General features: G+C 23.5%; 2 protein-coding genes across 6 annotated transcripts in view; one reads left to right on the top strand and one right to left on the bottom strand.

The window, feature by feature from the left end:
- Window positions 1–3,237: 3,237 nt before the first annotated feature.
- Window positions 3,238–4,615, bottom strand: LOC129608070 (secernin-2). The gene is made up of 4 exons (XM_055519387.1): window positions 4,386–4,615; window positions 4,183–4,319; window positions 3,845–4,121; window positions 3,238–3,784 (listed from the first exon to the last, which is right to left on the bottom strand). Exons 1-4 carry the CDS (start codon window positions 4,503–4,505, stop codon window positions 3,302–3,304), a joined length of 1,017 nt encoding a protein of 338 aa, XP_055375362.1. The 5' UTR covers window positions 4,506–4,615; the 3' UTR covers window positions 3,238–3,301.
- An 891-nt stretch (window positions 4,616–5,506) lies between these two features.
- The window catches only part of LOC129608068 (uncharacterized protein DDB_G0283357), a 38,866-nt gene continuing 26,146 nt past the window's right edge, over window positions 5,507–18,226 (top strand). For 3 of the 5 annotated variants that reach the window (XM_055519383.1, XM_055519384.1, XM_055519381.1), the window contains exons 1-5: window positions 5,507–6,132; window positions 8,087–8,655; window positions 8,736–9,554; window positions 9,621–9,753; window positions 9,809–9,911. In XM_055519383.1, coding sequence (XP_055375358.1) covers window positions 8,301–8,655; window positions 8,736–9,554; window positions 9,621–9,753; window positions 9,809–9,911 — 1,410 coding nt within the window. In that variant the 5' untranslated portion in view covers window positions 5,507–6,132; window positions 8,087–8,300. Of the gene's footprint in view, window positions 6,133–8,086; window positions 8,656–8,735; window positions 9,555–9,620; window positions 9,754–9,808; window positions 9,912–17,013; window positions 17,661–18,226 lie in introns of those variants that run through there. The other 2 variants (XM_055519382.1, XM_055519385.1) reach the window with 2 other exon arrangements.

Raw genomic sequence — 18,226 nt, 5'->3', positions numbered from 1 at the left:
TTAAGAACTTCTTTTGAAAAGAAATCATTATATTATTTCTTAAATTTCTCTATTTCAAATAAAGTTCTACATAAATGGTATACGATTTGAGCTATGAATTCTTGATGTCTTAAATTATCTGGTCCTCGTAAATTAAAGTAAATTATTAAAAGGTTTTCTCTTACATAATCTGACAACACGTATAATATTATTGTGAAAAGTAAAATTCTTACTTAAATCAAGGTCAAGACCTCTAAATTTTCTAGATCATAATGTGATTACGAGAAATCAAAAAAAAATAAAAGGAATTGACTGAATAAATAGAATAATTTATTTGATTAAAAAAGAGAAAAATAGCTTTAAATAAGGAAAATAAAAAACTTTAAGTCTAGGTGATGTCTTGTATATAATTATCATTATTTTTTTTTTTGTTTTTATTTTTAATATATTGATAAATCACATGCAATATATTTTGAGAACATTGTATCTTATATGCAAAGTAATATTGTATTATGTTTATTTAATTTACATATATGTATGTATTTTGAAATATATGTAATATAAATATATTTAATAATTTAATGAAATACGATAAACGTCATCAAACATATTATTTATGTTTTAACTTTAAAAGTTTGAAAAAAATTTGATATATTTATTTATTATGAGTTTTTGTTCTTTATTGCAATTCTAAATCAAAGAATAAAATATTAAAGGCAAATCCAATTTCTGAATCAACTAAAACATTTAAGTACCTTTTTATGAGTTATATTAACCCCCTATAATTTATTAAAAATAGTAAAAATTTAATTAAAATATTCTTAAAAATATTCACTTGGCATTTAGAACTAATTACGTTAGCTCTAAAATAACATAAAAATTTCTTCTTTTTTTTTTAATTATAATACTTAAGAACATAAATTATTTAGAAAATACAAAAATAGTTTCTTGATTTGAACATAAACTAGTCGAATCACGTATATTATCGTATTTCAAAATCATGTATTTCATTATATATTTTTTTTAATTTTGTTTTGTAATCAATATTAGACGATTAAATACTGACTGTTTTTAATTGTAGACATTTTAAAACTGTTTTTGTTGAACATTTTACACAAAAGCATATAAAATTTAAGCATTATTGTTTTTAACTTGGGTATTTTAAACTTAAATATTCGATTAAATAAATTTTTATTTTTTATTTTTTGAATAGATATGATCAAACCTCAGTAATTAAATTGATTATCTCTATTATATTTAAATGCACGTAAAAATATTAAGTTCAATAAATGTGAAATTTATAAAACACAATTTAGTAATTTTAAATAAAAAAATTTATAAAATATTTAATGATGATAATATAGAAACAAATAAAAATATAATCATCCTCATTATGTTAGTCGCATACACATTCTGTTAAATTGTATGTATACAATTTTTAATTTCGAAATTATTATTACTATTTAAAAATATTACTATTTTCGAAATTTTTAAATAAGAACCCATCATGACAAGTGATGCGAGTGAATAAAATATTTAGCACTTAAACGATTTTAAATTGTTGAGTCGATTATTTAAAACATATTAAATAATTTTTCTTAACTTTAAGATTAAACGAATACTGTATTGCCGAGCAATTCGGCAACTACTACAAAATACTGAGCCACACAATTAGTACTACCGCACAATTAGTACTACAGACTGTTATAAAATTTGAAGGCTCGTCCTCACAGTTATGTTATGACTAGTTATTAATTTGATCATATCTAATAAGAAAAAATCGGTTTTTTTTTTAATTAACATGAAAATTTTGTTAAAAATTTAAAAATTATTTTTTTTTTCTTTGTGATTATAATTTTAAGTTTTTAAGATGTGTTTTTGGAATGTCGTTATTATTAAATGTTGTGTTTTTCATTATATTTATATTATTTTTAATTCTAATTTTCTACTGAATTCAAATATTTTGCAATTTTTAAAAAAAATATTCAACATAATTGATATTCGTTCAGTGTTGATAAAACAAAAATATTATTTGAATTTTCGATATTTTTAATTATTTTTTGATATTTATATAATATACATAATATATAAAAAGTATTTTGTGCCCAAGTGATAAAAGCAAATAAAAGAAAACACAATAAATGCAAGTAGGTCTAAAAAACCAAAATGTGTAACTTATACCATAAAAATTTCGTATCATTAAATTTGCAAGTAGAGTTGTAATAGACTTTTTTTTTTATATTATTTTCGTAACTTATTCAAATTTTTAATTATGATTATTAATATGAATTATTCCACTTACAAATTTTTATTTACAAAACGTTCAAATAATCTTATACAACAACATGTTGTTAAAAGGAATATTAAAACCAACTTGCCAAAAAAATATCAAATTTCTGTTTTACAGTCTTTGTCAAAATTATATTTGGTAAGCTATGTTTAATATGATACTAATATAATAAATATCGAAATTTTCATTTTAAAGCATTGTTATTATATAAGAATTATCTGTATTTTAATCTTAAATATAAATATACATCGACAAGCAAATAAATAGATCTTTATAAATTATTAAATACTAAGCTTAAGAATAACTAAAGAGAGTAGTCTACTTTCTGTCATTCTAATAAAATTCTTCAGTTAATGTAAATTTAAATGTTTCGTCATCCTCAAATCAAAGTGATGATTAAGCTTTAAAACTATGTATAAACTTGAATTTTTGTGAAAATCTCAATTAAATTTCTTTTTCATTAATAAAATTATTAAATTAATTAATTTCAAAAATGATAATTTAAATGCTTACTGATTTTTTGTTAAGAATTTCATGTTTTGCTTTCACATTTAAAATTTGAAATTATAAATTTTTTGGATATTTTTTCACAAAAAGTCCAGCAATTAAAACATTAGAAAAAGCTTGAATATTAAAAAATTAAAAGTAAGGGAATGTATATACATACATCACTTTCGATTCTTCAAAAATCTACTTTTTAGTTTTAAATTAATAATTTAATTTCGATTATGGAAATAAATGATATCACAATTTATTTTTAAAAAAAAAAGAACTTAAAAATAAAATCCGTTAAATGCATTAATAAAATAAGTTTTAAAAACTCTTATGATCATGATCAGGATTTCGGTTTTGTTTTTTTTTTTTTTTTTAAATCAAATTTCGTTTCTTTTTGAAATTATTTAAGCATATATAGACAAGCCTTTTGCTTTCATAAGGCAACTTAAGTTTTTTCTTTTTTTTTTCTAATATTTATCTTTCTATTACATTAATCTTGAGATTTAGCAGCATAAAAAATCACATTAAATTATTCGTTTAGCGATAGAATTTTACTTCAGCTTCAACACAATCCTTCATTAATTCATCTAATTCTTGATTTGGTTCTGGATTTTCGCTTAAAAATTGATTAACTTCATCAATACAAGTTGATTCTAAAGATTTTAAAAGATCGCCAATTTTTTCCCAGTTCCGTTGAGAATGTAATTTTTGAAGCATAGTCATGGAGTCTCCGTTATCTACTTTTATGGTTAAAGGAGAAATTTTCGGTGCAGGCGAAAAAATGAATGGTTTATAAACCGATTCCGATGGATTTGGCGTAGCAGTATACCAATGGCAAGAGATACCAGATGGTGTTAAAATGGAAACACTACTAGATCCAGCATCATCATTAGCGGCTGAACGTAAAATATCTAACATATTACGAAGATTGAAAGTTCCATCATCAGTTGGATTTAAACCTTCAGGCCAATTTTCTTCATTAGGAATTGAAGAAAATGATTTAGCGAAATCTAAATCATCCTGAAATTAAGTATAAGAAATGAATATTTTACATTAAAACGAATCTTAATATCAATTTACATTTCCATCCCATAAACCCAAGTCTTTTAATTTATCTCCTAAATTTTCACTTGATTTATCTATTTTTGTTGTTACTGCCAATCCATTTGATGGAATTCTGCGAAATCCTTCGATTATCTCAGCGGCCCATAACTGACCACCGGTACTAATAAGCCATGCGCTTGATGTATCGCAAACAACGAAACTATACTTAGATTCAGAATTTCCTTTTGTTTCTATTAAATTACCAATATTTTGAACTGCTTCTTCTGCTGTCGAAGAATTCTGAAGAACGTTCCTTAAAAATTTCATTTTTACGTGATTCTTTTTAAACAATAATGTATTGTAAAATTCCTTACTTTACTATATCGGTAGACTTTAAATCGTCAGACTCATTTGTAGTCCAAACAAGTCCAACAGAAACATTTTTTGCATTAGCACCACTTTCACTTCCAGAATCAAAATGCTGACTTATTATCGGGATGTCACCATCATCCTGTTTATAAAAAAAAAAATAGTCTTTAAATTTTATGATGATTCATACTAGAGTATTCTGATTTACATGGAATGAAATTTTTTGAACCTCTCCCTTTGGTTCCAATGAATTCCGACCAAATACAATTGCATTATTTTCAGTATAAGGTGGCAAAATAACAAAACAATCAGCTTTAATATTTGCCATATTTTCAATAATTTCAATTTTAAGCACCGGTTACAATTAAAAAATCTTACTTCGACAAAAATTTTATATTTAAAAAAAAATTCGAAATCTCTGACCAAATCAATTCGTTTTAATGTCTGACACTGGAAGTCGATTGGAATATGCAACTATGCCAATTTTTTACAGCAGCGCCAATGCCAACAAAGCCATTTCGTCAAATGTGACATCTGGTGTCAATTAGAATAATTTAACAAAAGGTTTTTGTTATTTTGGAAAGAGACATCTGTTGTCAGATATTTTTTAAAAGCCTACAATGAACTAATATTAAAAAATTAAAATTATTAATTTATGTATGTCGATATAGTTTAAATATTCAATGAAAATGGTTTGACTTAAAATAACAAAGGTAATTTACACATATATGTACTACATACGTATATGTACTACATATATGTACTACATTATGTATATATGTATATATACTTACATATATGTACGTCTATTAAGCTCTTTTTACATGTACGTATATTGGTTTTATGTGTATATTGGTGTTGGCAATCCAAGTTTTGGCATCTAGGATTCTAGAAGTTTAATATAAAATTTTGTATCAATATAAATTATGGCAATCGCTTTTTATACGTCGCGTTTATATATGGACAGAACTTAAGTTTTAGTTTGAATTAGTTTTGGCCCTTAACGTAACACCTGAAGCAATTAGCATGAATGCAGTTATTCAACTTTTTTTTATTAATTTTGCTGTAAGCCTCAGAATTTCTTTTTTATTTTTTATTGCATTCGATATTGGTTCTTAACAATTTTATGTTGTATAACAGTTGTCAAACAATTACAGGGCTTCGAAATGTCAAATAATTTTAATATATAGTTTGATCTCTTTTGGTCATACGAATCAATAAAATTTAGAAAATTTTCAATTTCTTCCCTTTCATTCTAATGTATTGTTTTTATAGAGACAAAATGGCGTTTCTTTAATCGGTTTATTCTTTTCGATAATAAATAAAATTCTGAAGTTCTATACAAACAAAAAAATTTTAAATAAATATTTTTTTATAAAATTTTATTGTTTGCAATGAAATACAGTAAAAACTCAAATAAAATCTTATGGAAAGTGTTGGAAAAAAATAAATTAAGTATTTTTGCAAAGGTATAAGGAGGTTGAAAAAATTTTTCACACGAGGTCCTCCCAAAAAAATAAGCAAAATAAAAAATATTTACTCAATTTTAATAAAGAAAAAAGTTTCAAATTATAAAATTTTATACATTTCTAAATAAAATAATAATGTAAATTAAAATTAAAATAATGTAGAACTTTAATTTGAAAAAAAAAAATCGTAAAAGAATAAAAGTTCTTGTAAACAATTGAAAAAAAAAAAAATTCTAATTAGTGGTATCAGTGTGTATGTGGTGCTCCCATTTGGAGGCGCGCAAAAATTTTTTGTATTCTCCCTCATTCCATTTCAATTTTTATCTAGGTAGAGCACCATCAACTAATAAAAATAAACTTAAAAAATTTCAAAATAATAAAAAGCAAATGAAATATAAATTTATTTTAGAGCACGTGATTTTTATATTACTTGAAAATAATTTTTTATATTGATGATTTTTTATCAAAGGACAAATAATTTTTTAGGTAGGTAAAATCTAAAATAATATAGTGTGTATAATATATAAAAATTTGTATATTTTTCCTTTCTTTTTAATTAAGGCGCAGGCTGCATTATTAGGATGTGTAGACATATTTGGTTGTCCTCCATACCTAATTTAGAAAATTGTTCAAGATTTTTTTTTTTTTTTTTTGATTCTGAAACGAATTGAGTACTTATATAAATTTTCCTCAAATTTTGTAAAATAATTTAATCAAATTTAAACTCTAATTTAATTAGGTTTAATTTTACAAATAATTATAAAACATAAATAGATTCCTACAGATTGGCAGATTCTTGTATGTAGGCATACTATATTATGACATGGATTTTTATCAAATTATAACTAAGAAAAAATTCTAAAGTTTTGTAAGAGAATGTGATTTTTTTTATTGAAAATTTGCAAATTAAATTATTATTTATTACAAGTATTTGAAAAGTTTTACTTTTATTACGTAAAATCGATGCTAATTATCTCAAATATATATGTAGGCACATATCCACTTATTTTCTATTATGTTAGAAGTAAATTTGTATTCTATACATCCCTGGTATACTAACATACATAAATATTTATATTATTACAGAAATTTACCATTTTATCTTGATAGGCATAGGAAGACATCTGCCATTTATACGCATATATTGAACTTATCTATTAGGTATTACTTGTGCATGTCCATTTAATTTATTTTCAGAATTGAAAATGCTTGTTTAAGTGGTTTTTAAATACATAGCTACATAATATATATATTTATCAGTAGATAAATATTTGATTGGGAATTTCAAGGCCGATGTAAAATATATATATATACATATATATATACCTATTCTAATTAGAATTTTAAATTCTATAAAAATTAATATTTAATTAATTTTACAAGCAATAATTTTTTAATATTTTTGGTATAAAATAATCCTATCAATTATTTTTTTTCAATATAGTTTTTTATTCATATCCACTTAATTCAAAATAAAATGAATCAAGTTTGTGTTTATTTCTCCCATTATCCATATGATTTTCAACCGTTCTGTCACTTTTTTTTATTATTATTATTTTTTAATGGGGTCGTTAACCCCTTTGCGACTGAATTTACTATTGGGTTGGTGCGCTGCGGCTGTTTTTAATTTTTTTTTTTGTATTTTGTTGTTTTATTACGTTTTTTTTTGTGTTTTGATTTTATAATTGATACACTTGAACTTCACTTATATACATATGTACATATTATATTAAATAGCGTGAGGCGTTTGTTTATTTGAAATATTTGGGAAATATCTACGTAGGTAGTACCTATACGTTTTCATGTTATATTTATGTTATATGATACAATCAATTTAAAATTAAAATATAAATTTACATTTTTTTATTTAGAATAAGTAGAATTATCCAACAATCAATGGTGCGAATAGAAACTTTTATTTACAATAGAAAGAACCACTTTTTTCTTAAAATTTTCACAAAATTCTAACATAAAATAGGCATTAGTCCAATTTATAGTCAAATCTTGATTGTATTAACATTAGCAAGTAGTTAGCCATTCCATATTGAAAGTTACGATAAAGGCAATACCTACTAATAACGGAAAATAAATTAAAACAAAAAATTTATAAAAAGGATAATTAATTAATTGTAGGGTGATGCTTCGTTTTGAAAATTCATTATGTGTTTTATAATAATCAAATACCGAATTCTATTGTTTAAATATAATTAAATGCAGGTCTGCAATATACATTTTTAATTACATATATACAAATATATAAATCCTCCCATAATATCACGATATTAACAACATAGACGTGTTATACATAGAAAAATTACATTTAATTCTGATTTTTAAAACCGAAAATATTATGTAAAAAATTCTCAAAATTCAAAATATCCTATCTACATATATATGTAAACAAAATAATATAATTATATTTATTCCTTTCTATTTTCAGACACAAAAACATTTGATATTTCTACAATTAACAACTAAAAAACGAACAAAAGTGGATTTGACAATCCATCAATTGTCAACCTCATAAAAAATTTTTTTTTTTTTGATTTTTTTTTTTATACAAAAGGTTTCAATGTATTACACACAATGAGACATTAAATTAACATACAGTGTTATGAGGCGGTTGACTTAAATACCAATTACTGTTGGCCAGCATGAAGGAGATGGTCGGCGGTTGTTGTGTATGTTCTGACGAGCGGGGTTGGCCTGAAAACCCACTTGTTTATTGTGATGGCCAAAATTGTACAGTAGCTGTTCATCAAGCATGCTATGGTATTGTAACAGTACCAACAGGACCATGGTATTGCCGCAAATGTGAATCTCAAGAGAGATCAGCAAGAGTTCGATGTGAACTTTGCCCGTCCCGTGATGGAGCACTTAAAAAAACAGATAACGCTGGATGGGCGCATGTTGTTTGTGCTCTTTATATACCAGAAGTTCGTTTTGGTAATGTAACAACAATGGAGCCAATAATTTTACAGTTGATTCCGCCCGAACGATATGCAAAATGTATGATAATAAAATAATGGAATATATTTATGAAACACAACTTTTTCTAATGTATATAATTTATAATTTCCTCATTTTAGCTTGTTATATATGTCAAGACATTGGGAAGTCAAGTCGCGCCACTGTAGGGGCGTGCATGCAGTGCAATAAATCTGGTTGTAAGCAGCAATTTCATGTAACTTGTGCCCAAGCATTGGGACTATTATGTGAAGAAGCTGGAAATTATTTAGACAATGTCAAATACTGTGGATATTGTCAACATCATTATAGCAAATTAAAAAAAGGTGGAAATGTAAAAACAATTCCACCCTATAAACCTATTAGCCATGACACAGATTCATCATCTGGATCTTCACCAGAAAAAGATGTGGAAGCAAATATATCTTCATCTTCAACATTAACGACTTCAATTAAAATATCAAGTTCGAATGCTAATTCCTCTTCAGGTATAGCATCGTCGAATTCTCAATCTATTTCGTCGTCTAAACAAAGAAAGTCAAGTAGCGCAAAACCCTCTGCGAGTGGACAGTTCCCCGCGATAAATAGTGGAACCAGCGCTGGAAGTAATTCAATAAATCAAACTTCCAATTCAAGTTCAAGTAAAACAAGCTCAAGTACTTCTAAAGATAAAGAGAAACATAGCAGCAAAAGTACGAGTAAATTTTCTAGTTCAAGCAAAAGTCAAGACAGAGATGGCTTAAATATGAATTCGTCATCATCTACAAGAGAAAAGAGTAGCAGCAAATATTCAAGAAGCAGTAGCAATAAAGATTCTAGTGGAAATAATAATAGTAACAGCAATATCAGTAATTCAGAGCAAGGAGGAGCTAACATGTCGATCTCATCAACAAATACGCATTCAAGTAACACTATAGTAGCGAATTCTACGCCAAAAGACGGTACTTATTTAATGAAAAATTTCGCTAATATATTAATACATATTTTGATCTTAATTTTCATTTCAGGTTTTAGTAGCTTATCCAATGATACAAGTAATGTTAATACGTCTGGTTCGAGTACAAAAAGTGGTTCAACTTCAAAAAAGAGAAAAGCAGATTCTTTAAAAGTTTCTACTGTAGAAACTATAGAAGTTAACAGGTATAATTTCATCAAAAAAAATAAAAGAAACTTATTTAAATATTGTATTTTCTAGTGCATCATTTCGAGATATTATAAAAGATGTTTCAGTTACGTTAATACCTCTTCCTATTGATAAATCAGAAGGAGGAACTGAGTTTGAAAAGGGAACCAAGAGGGTAAGTTCTTAAATTTAATTAATACACATATACATGTTATATGCAAAAAGTTTCGGCTTGATCCGATACATGTTAATTTTGATAGATTGGTTGATATTATTTACGTGTTTATGATTCTCGCAATTCTATTTATAAATATAAAGTGACTTTGTGAAGACGTAACAAATTTTAGCTACGTTCCCTTTTTCTCAAAAATCCCTTAATTTTAACATGTTAATATACTTATATATACATATACACACAAATGTAAGTAATAAAACTATATTAATTTATTAAAACTCATATTTATGCAATAAAAAACAAGTTTATACCACTGAAAGTTAGGCTAAGTAGAACTCTTAAAAACTCTTATGGGAAAATAAAAGGCAAACAACAATAACAAATAAATTTTTTTATTATGTCAAACTAAAATTAAAAAAAAAATCATAAATCATTCTGTATTGTACAAAAATTTTTCCTAAATTTGGATTATATCAAGGTTACTTTAAATTTTATCCTTTAAATTTTAAAACAAAGAGTTTCAGGTACATGTGTGCGTACAAAGGTGTCTACTTTTAAATTTTTTAAAATAATATGTAAATTAAAACGTAACTCAATTTTATCTATAAAGATTCTGAAAATTAACAAAGTATTTTTCAAAATATGACAAAGAGAAGAAAAATGGGCAAAAATAATAATTTACATTGTCTGTTAGAAATGGTAACATTTTTCATGCATGTGGAAAGAGTTTGGACCGAAAAAAATTGTTTTCATTGTTTTAAAACGTTGACAATGTTTGAAACTAAATGTTAGGCCTAAAAACCTTTCAAAATAACTAACATGTCAAATATCTAACATTTAAATTAATACAATTAAAAGAAAAATATGTGTGTGAACGTTTTTAGCTTCTTGTTTTTGTTTTGTTACAATTGTATCATGGGAATGTATTTTTGCTTTTCATTTTTTTACATATCATAAATCAATTTGGAAACTTTCCAAAATATTTATACTTATTTAGTATGACGAATTTATCATTAATTTTATATCGTAGTAAAATGATTTTTTTTGTTTTTTTTTTTAGGCCTAAAAATGGAATAATTTTCGCCGAAATTGTACTTAAAGTTTTTTCAACTTTCTAAAATGATTCAACAATAATTTTTTGTTTTGTTTTGCTATTTGACTTTATGTTTCCTTCTTCAAACGACGTCCCTTCTTTTTTATAATATTTTCACAAGTGAAACTTCATTAATTTGAAACTATAATCTCGAAAATATTTTCGTAAACATAGCAAAAGAGATTTCTAAAATTTGTAATTCACTTTTTTTGCTTTATTTTTATTTATTATTATTATAGTGTGATTAAATTTTTTTTTGTACAATTATGCAATAACAATTTATTGTTTTTAAGGATGGAGTGAAAGAAAATCGTTTTTAGAAATAGATCAGTTGGCAATTAGAACATTAGAGAATTCCAATAATTTAAATTTAGATGCACTAATATAATTTTATATTCTTATCGTTAATGAAATTTTCTAATTAAATTAATTTTTAACATTATTCCAAAAAAAAAATTGGAAAAAGAAGTGCTTTTTAATTTTAATATGTCTGCGTTTTTGTTTACTAATCGTTAAAGAAGTCTACGACCATTTGAGATACAAAACTGTATTTTTATACACAATTACTTTACGAATTATGTTCCGTCAAAGTTCCAAAAATCATGTAACTGAAAAGAAGAAGAAGAGGCGTGAAAAATTCAGTTGTTTTTAGCTCCATTCTTTTTTATTATTAAGTTTTTTCTCTATCGAATCAACGAATCAACCTTTTATTTGAACTGTTCCACTAAAAGAGAAAAAGATGAATCTAAAAGAAAATTAAATATATTTATAAGAGTATCTATGTATATATGTTTTTGTATAAATTATCAGTTTCTTCTTTTTATATCAGTTTTAAAATATGTACAAGTATATAGTAATTATGTACATAAATGATATTTATTCTCAAAATTTCGTTTTATATTTATCAATATCATTATCGTTTATTTACTACACATTACTAAAATTATTAATCTTTCATCAAGCACTATTACCACTTCTAAACATTACAAAAAAACACAAGTTTCTGAAACATACCATCAAATCAATCCAAACTCTTTCTTTTTTCTCTTCATTTATTATCGTTTTTTTGTTTTATAATTTAATTTTACTCCAAATATCTTGTCTGTATTTTCATTTCATCTTCTATTGTCTCGTCTAGATTATTTCAATAGAATATTAATGCCAAACGAACAAGTAAAAACACAAAATTTTCTTAAAAACTAATTTTATATTTTTTTAAAACAAAACAAAAAAAATTTTAGTTTTTTTTTGTTTTTGTAGTAGAAATATGAATGGAATTAGGGGGCAACGAATGGAGTTAAAAAAAATGTTTTTGTTTTGTTTCTTAGAAATACTCAGAAATAAGAAGGAGAAAGCAAAAACTAAAGTAAAAAAAAATTGTTGTGTATCTTCTTGAAAATTGAAAGATTTTATACGATACTCTGAGTATATGCCTTATATAGGCATATTCGTTTATTTACTGCAACACTAATATAACTCGAAAAATAAGATTTCTTTTTATTTGTGAAAAAATGCCAAACTCTATACCTAGATTGGAAATTTTCGCTTACCATATATTATAAAATAATGCTAGAAGAACATATTAAATCAAAACCTTTAAAATTAGGTTTTGTCAAATGTTCAAATATTGAGTTGTTTCAGTGTTGTAGCAAACTAGTGATATTTTATATATTATATAAATTAATACATCTATGGACATAACACAAAAAACACAACTAATTATTGCACATAAAATAATATAATCGAGAATTTTATGTACGTATGTATGTATATGTATGTACACAAAATTATTATATTAATAGTACATAATAAATAATAACAATGTGAATCCGATTTTAAACATTAAATAATTTATAGATTTAAATAATTAATATGCACGTGAATATAATTATTCTGCATCTCATAAATATATGTATACATATTTATTTATTTGAGTACTACATTCATTTTCTAAAAAAAAAAAGTTAAAAAGTAGTATTTATTTTTTTTAGTAGAAATCATTCGTTCGAAACACTTGTAATACTCAATACGAGTTTTAATAAGAATATCTAACTAAATACTATTGTGTGTATCTTACTGTAAGAGTAAAAGCAACAGAAAGCAAGTTTCTTCGTTACCATTATTTCACATCGCTGTTATATCATCTGAATTGTTTTTGAATCTCTAACGTTCCCCGTATATATATATGTATATGTATATACATACATACATGCATATTCATATTGTAAAAATAAAAATTTATTTTATTGAATTGGAATTCTTTTTAACTTTTTCGAATTTTATTACGTCATATTTATATCCATGCATAATTTTTAAAATGCAATAAAATATTAAAATTTATTAATTTTTTTTAATAGTAGGAAATACTTTTGTTGGGGTATTAAAAATATTATTTTGAATTTTCGAATTCTTCTTCTTCGTCTGCTTATCTCTCCTTGTTCTGTGCGGTGTCCACTAGTGGCATTGTTTGTAGGCCAGTAGGTCGTGCAATACGCCTTTTGCCTTCTATTTTACCTTGCAGGATTAATTGCAGAATATGATATTTTTCGTTACACATTGGATGACCTAAGTATGTTGTGTAAGTATGCGAATTTTCGAATTGCATACATATAATATATTCTGTACTTAAATAGATTTTTCCTCAGATTCATATTTATTGTGTATATTTACCGGAAAATAGAAATATTATTTTGAAATATTAGGTATTATTTCAAATTGCCAATTTTTAGTTAAATGGAAATTCTAATTACAATTTCAGAAATTTATAATGAGTTAATAATACAATGTTAACAATAAATTAATTACAGAAATATTCAATAAATTTTATCAGTTACGCATTAAGTCGAATAAAAATATTTGTCAGATCTTTTGGAGATAAATAAATCTGCTTAATTTTTTCAATCTTATAGTTGCATTGTTTAAAGAAATAACTATGCTAAAAATCATGTTTTTTTAGGTTCCCAGTTCTTCTGTTTTCCTTCTTTTTTTTTTTTGTATAACCAGCACATTGTTGGTTTCCTTTCTTCTACCTTTGAATGTAATAAGAAGAAAAAAAACTTAATATTTCATATACTTACATATATACCGACATATTTACCTTACTCAAAGTTTAGGCACATTAAAATTTAAAAAGCACTGTGTAGACAGTGTTTTTTTTTTAAGTATACTGCTAATACAAGCTTAATAATATTTTAACTATACCAATAGAAACAACTTATAAATGTATTGGTGGTATTCGTTGCTTTTTTTATATACCCATCATGTACATACATAATTTTGTTTTAGACAAAAGTTTTTTTTCTTTAATTTGTTTATATTAAAAGAATTTGTTTTTGTTTTACCTGAGCACACACCGTTATACGTAATTATTTATTTTTCATTTTGTTTAACTCTACCTGATACTCTTTGAAAATTTTTGTTATTCTCTAACGAATATTGTTTTAAATTATGTATACCTATGTATTTTTTAATAGTAAGTATGGTAGCTTAAAAATTTACTTAAAACCTTCTATTTTTGTATTAAATTTATATAGAGTATTTTTAGTATTTCTTTTGTGTTAACTAAAAAATTAATACATAAGCGTATACCTACTAATATTATGAAGTGAATTAACTAATGCAAAAATATTTACTAATTACCTACATTATTAATTTCATTATTTTTAAATTATTAAATTTTGAAATTTGGTGATTTACAATTCACATTCTCTACATAAATTGCACGTAAAGAATGTGCTTAAATTTTATATTCTTGATAAATTTAATTACCACCCAAACGGATCAAAATTTGAATCAAATAGTTCAAAAGCGTAAATATAATTAAAATCATTGTTAAACTCTTGCAATCTTAAACGAATTATAGTTTGTTATGTAGATATGTACATAAGCTGTGTTCATTATTATTGTACACTTGCAATAATACTAATGCAATTTATTTAAAATTTCATCCAATTTTAAAGATGCCGTTCAGGTTTTCATAAGAATTTTAAATTATCATGTAAACAAAATATTTTTGACAATGTATGTATGTATGTATTATAACACTATCCATACATAAACGTGTTTTTAAATTTTATAATTCTAGTTTTTTTTTTTCTCTCTGTATTTCCCTAAAAATTTTTAACAAATGGGGTATCCCGAATTTGACGGTTATAAGATTATTTATTTTTAGTTTTGTTTTTGCTGTCCCTCGTTGCTTAATATGTTAAGAAGTTTTACAAGGTAGGGTAGGTATTCATCTTATATTATATTCAATATTTTTGATTTTTTTTTTTGTACGTCACGATATGATTCTTAACTTATTTAAATGCATACATACATAAGATACATATATGTAGCTACTTTTAAATATTTATTTTTTTTAATAGCAACAATCTTATTTAATATTTATCATATGAGTATATAATACAACATAACACACAATATAATGTTTTGGTATGTAAATGTAAGTATATTTATGTATGTATCTAAACAAAACTGAATATTATAGACGCATACATGTACGTTATTAAATTTCTCTCCAAAATGCTCTTTAAATTATTATTCATATTCGTATGTAACCCGTAATTTTATATCTATAGTTTTATAAATGCCGCCTGCTGTTTCTTGTACTACTCTTCATCACTGATGTTTCTCGTTATGTTTTTCAACTTTATTTTTTATAACAATATATTATTGTTGTCCTTGTTACTGCTTAGTATTTTCTATTTGTAATATTATTTTCGTTTCTCATTAATATTGAATAACTGAATTTTAAAATTTACTCACCTTAATCATTTTATACTCACTTTCTCATTCATTCATTCACTCATACTATCAGTTAATTCATAGTGTAGTATAGTAACTGCAGCTATAATAAATAACATAAACATTTGAATTATTTTTTTTTTGGAATTGCCAACTTGTATTTAATAAATATAATTTGATTTAAAACTATTCAAAAATTTTAGATAATTAGAGTAAAATTATTAAATTTATTTTTGTAATTAATTCAAAAAATAATTTAATTGATATTTTAAAAAAATTTTAAAGAAATAAATATTTTAAGAATTTTTAAAAATTTAGTAGGTACAAATGCAAATCAATAATTGCAATAAGGTTTGAGGGTAAAGTCATTGACTACAGTTTCTTTCTGCAAAATGCATCTATGTGTATACACTTTCATCAAGAAATTAATAGAAAAATAAAAAATATCTCTATTTGAACTCTGTCAATCAAAAAAATTTTTTCATACATTTCAAATTAATATTTGAAAAATAACTCAGTAAAACGCTTCTAAATCAAAAAAATTCTAAACGAATTTTGATCTATTGTATAATTTTCATATTAATTTCGTTTAATTATTATAAAGTTTATGATAAATGCTATTTTTTGAATAACACTAATTGTAAATGAGTTTACTTACCATAGAATTTTTACTATTTTTTCTTATAGCAGCGAAAATTAAAGAAACATTAAAAGAAAATATAACTATAATCTTTCTATAATCTGTAATGATTTTAAAACTAAAAATTTTAGTGTCTTTCTAACAGAACAATTTAAATTTTAAATTTCTTTTCTTTCTTCTCATTAAATTTATTAATTTTTGTCATCATTTACTGTAATTTTCCTTTAGATACTATTATTCAAATTAATTTTGTTATTATAACTAAATTTTTATAAAAATGTAAGATCATAAAGAGTAGTACAGAAGTAAAATATGTTTTTGGAAATTTTTTTCTTTCAAAATTTGAAAAAGAAACAAACATCTGGCAATCTATATATTAAGTAAAAAAATTTAAAGCTACAGTAAACTGTTATTACAATACTATTGCTGTTATTCTTGTTATTATTTCTGCTTCTCTTATTTTGTTATGTCGTTGCGCTGATATTGTGTTTTGTTGTTGTGTTGTTATATTACTCGATGGCGAGTATCTCCCTTTTGTAATTTAAAAATCTACAACACAAACATAGTTTAGTGTAGACGGTCGTTCATTTCGTTTGGGATTTTGGATGAAAATTTCATTTTCGTTTCATTTCATTTAAAATTCTTTTTTTTTTTTGTATTCTTTTAATTTTTTTTTTTAGTATTTAATTATTTTTTTGTTGTCTTATTCTTTTTTTTTTTACTAAAAGAAACGCGCGTGGTGATTTCAATACTATTCTTGAATAAAAAATTTTATATTAATTCTTTTTGTTCAAATCACATACACAAAAAAAAAATAAATAAATAAATCGAAATGAATTAAAAATTTTTTAATGGAAAAAAAAAATTAATTAATAAATTAAATGTAAAAAAATTAAAATTTTATAAAAGAAGAGAAAAAAAAAATAATTATGTATAAATATAAAAAAATATTAAGAATATTTTTTATTTAAAAAATAAAAGAAAAATTACATAGATTATTACTGTGATAATTAATTAAAAAACAAATTTCAAAAATATTTTATTAAAAGAATTTATTTAAAATAACATTTTTTGTTATTTTCAATTTTAATTCAAAATTAAGTTTTTTAAAATGGGTTCAACAGAACATAATAATAATGATATTGAAATGTTAGAAATCAAAGAGCATAAAAAACATAAAAAGAAGAAACATAAAGATAAAGAAAAGGATAAAGAATTAAGAAAATCATCATTTCCACATAATTTAAAAATAAAATTTTTACTTTCATCGGTAATTATATATTTCATATTTTTATAATAATAATTTAATATTAAAAAATATTTATTTACACTGAATTTATTCTCATAAATGAATTGTAGCTCATGTTACGCATACAATCTCAAAACAGATCAAAATCATATGTTAATTATATAAAATTTCCTATAATTAGCAATTAAATTATAATTTTAAACACAATCTCTGTCAAATGTTTATAATGTTATACAAGCAAATATATGGTAAATAATAAAAAGTATACCTTACAATTATTTACTTACTTACCTTGTATATGTATACTTACATATCTATTAAAAACTTGTTTACACGTAAAGAAGATTATATTAAATGAAAATAAGTAATCAAAATGAATTTTGATTATATTGGTGAATCATTCAATTTTAAGAAGTTTATATTTTTATTATGGAGCCATATTTGATAGTTTTCAATATTTTTATAATCAGATTTTTGTTTTTATACTTTTTATAAAAAATATTTATAAACAGTACTACTATAATTTTTTATAAAATACTGTTTATAAAAAATTATTGTTTAAAACGTGAATTTAATTACAAAATATT

Source organism: Condylostylus longicornis, unplaced genomic scaffold, assembly GCF_029603195.1.
Source record: "Condylostylus longicornis isolate FDR11 unplaced genomic scaffold, ASM2960319v2 ptg000030l, whole genome shotgun sequence".
In the NCBI taxonomy this organism is placed as follows: domain Eukaryota; kingdom Metazoa; phylum Arthropoda; class Insecta; order Diptera; family Dolichopodidae; genus Condylostylus; species Condylostylus longicornis.
Note: the sequence above shows the minus strand (reverse complement) of the source record. Positions and strands in the feature narration are given on the sequence as shown.